The sequence below is a fragment of the Cladophialophora immunda genome (assembly GCF_000835495.1).
Source record: "Cladophialophora immunda strain CBS 83496 unplaced genomic scaffold supercont1.178, whole genome shotgun sequence".
Classification (NCBI taxonomy): Eukaryota; Fungi; Ascomycota; class Eurotiomycetes; order Chaetothyriales; family Herpotrichiellaceae; genus Cladophialophora; species Cladophialophora immunda.
The window spans coordinates 972-2571 of NW_015622718.1; the positions used below are offsets into that span (position 1 = coordinate 972).

Consider the following 1600-nt stretch of genomic DNA (forward strand, 5'->3'; position numbering starts at 1 on the left):
AAGGTCCTTGCAAAAGCATGGCAGAATCTTGCAAAACAAAGCAAGAACGGTCCTTGCCGCCAGATCTCTCGGCGTTCGATCGGAACCTGGCATGTCCCGGCGACTATATATTACTTTTGTCGCTGGTTCAGGTGGACATGGATTGGAATTCAGCTACTAGCTCTATGGGTACCTGGGAAAGACCGGTCCGACGTAAGGCCACAGTGATCAAAATGGCCAGCAATCCCAACTTCAGCTACCTCCCGGTGTGGCGCGCGGCTATGACAATGAAAAGCCCAATCGATCTGTGCACATGGAATCTGATCCTGCCCAGTGTCAAGTTCCCACCTAGCAAATGATGTCCTCCCAGGAAAACCAGGTCACTCCGCCAGAGCTGTCCATCATGAAGCCATTGGAGTACTGTAAGGTTGGTGTTGTCAGGGAGCGTAGTTGTGCAGAAACTACTCGCGGATAAAACCTCCTGGAGGTGGTGGAGGTGGGAAGACAGCCAAGGGGATAATCTCCTAGCGGCGCTTCTTGCGGGTGAGAATGGCAAGGACCTCAGTGTTGGAGCTCTGCGCCATAGTGTCAATATCCTCGCCAGGCTGGAGCGCCAGTCGTACACGACGGTATTCGCGAACATCCTCGGGGAAGCCAGTGGTATTTGTTGGCATGGTATTAAGCCGAACCTCAAGACTGTGGTATCGGTCTGCCCGTGCCTGCTGGAGCCATTGATGGACCGGCTGATCTGTCCGGGACAACGCTTGGGCCGCTCGAAGGATGCCAGGACGTTTGTCGGCCATGCCCATTTCCTGCCAGGGAGGGAATTGGTGGGTTGTGACTCGAAGGCGAAGGGCGTGTGCTATCTGGTTGAGCTCATCTTGAGCAAGTCTCTCATCGTTCTCATGGGCAATATACTCCTTGAGGGCCAGTTTGACTGTGTCTCGTGGCGGTGCGGGGGTGGGAGTAATACGATAGGCGATGCCAAGAGTTGCTCCGTAGGTGGAGGGAGATGGCCAGGTGAGTACAATACGACCATCGGGAAGGAGGAAGTGGTTGCGTATCATCGTGAGTAATGTACGGCGGCGATCGGGTTCGAGGAGCTGGATAACCCAGCAGATAAAGACAACATTAAACTGAATAGGAGTAGGATGAGGGACGTTGGCTGTGGGTCCTTGGTATGTGGAGCCTGGGGTCAAATGAGGTAGTTTGAGTACCAGGTTGGTCCAGTTTCGGGCAGTCTGAATGCCATGGCGGAGGGTATTGAAGCTGGTGATGTCAGCTTTGGCAAAGGCGACGTTGCTGAGCTGTTGGTGAGCAGCACCCCTGACAGCGTGTACACAAGATCTGCCGCTGATGTCAACACTAATGGCATAGTGGCAGGACGGCGCAGCAAGATGAGTATTCCAGCCAACACCGCAGCCAAGATCGAGGACGGTATCGGTAGGTTGAAGTTCAGCCATTCTGATAAAGTATGGGAGGGAGAGACGGTGGAGAGCATATTGGAAGTCGTAATCGTCGGCGATCGTGTTGTAGATGTGCTCTGCCTCATTGGGGCTCTTGTAGGCAGTAGCAGGTTCGAAATCAGGAGGAGGAGGAGGAGGAGGAGGAGGAGGAGGAG

The 1600-nt window shown here is 54.1% G+C and overlaps 1 protein-coding gene across 1 annotated transcript; it reads right to left on the reverse strand.

The window, feature by feature from the left end:
* Positions 1–503: 503 nt before the first annotated feature.
* PV07_12819 (uncharacterized protein) lies at positions 504–1442 on the reverse strand (the record flags this gene model as incomplete). The annotated part of the gene is made up of 1 exon (XM_016400387.1): positions 504–1442. The coding sequence occupies one exon, from the start codon at positions 1440–1442 to the stop codon at positions 504–506; it is 939 nt and encodes a 312-aa protein (XP_016241967.1).
* Between the last annotated feature and the right edge of the window lie 158 nt (positions 1443–1600).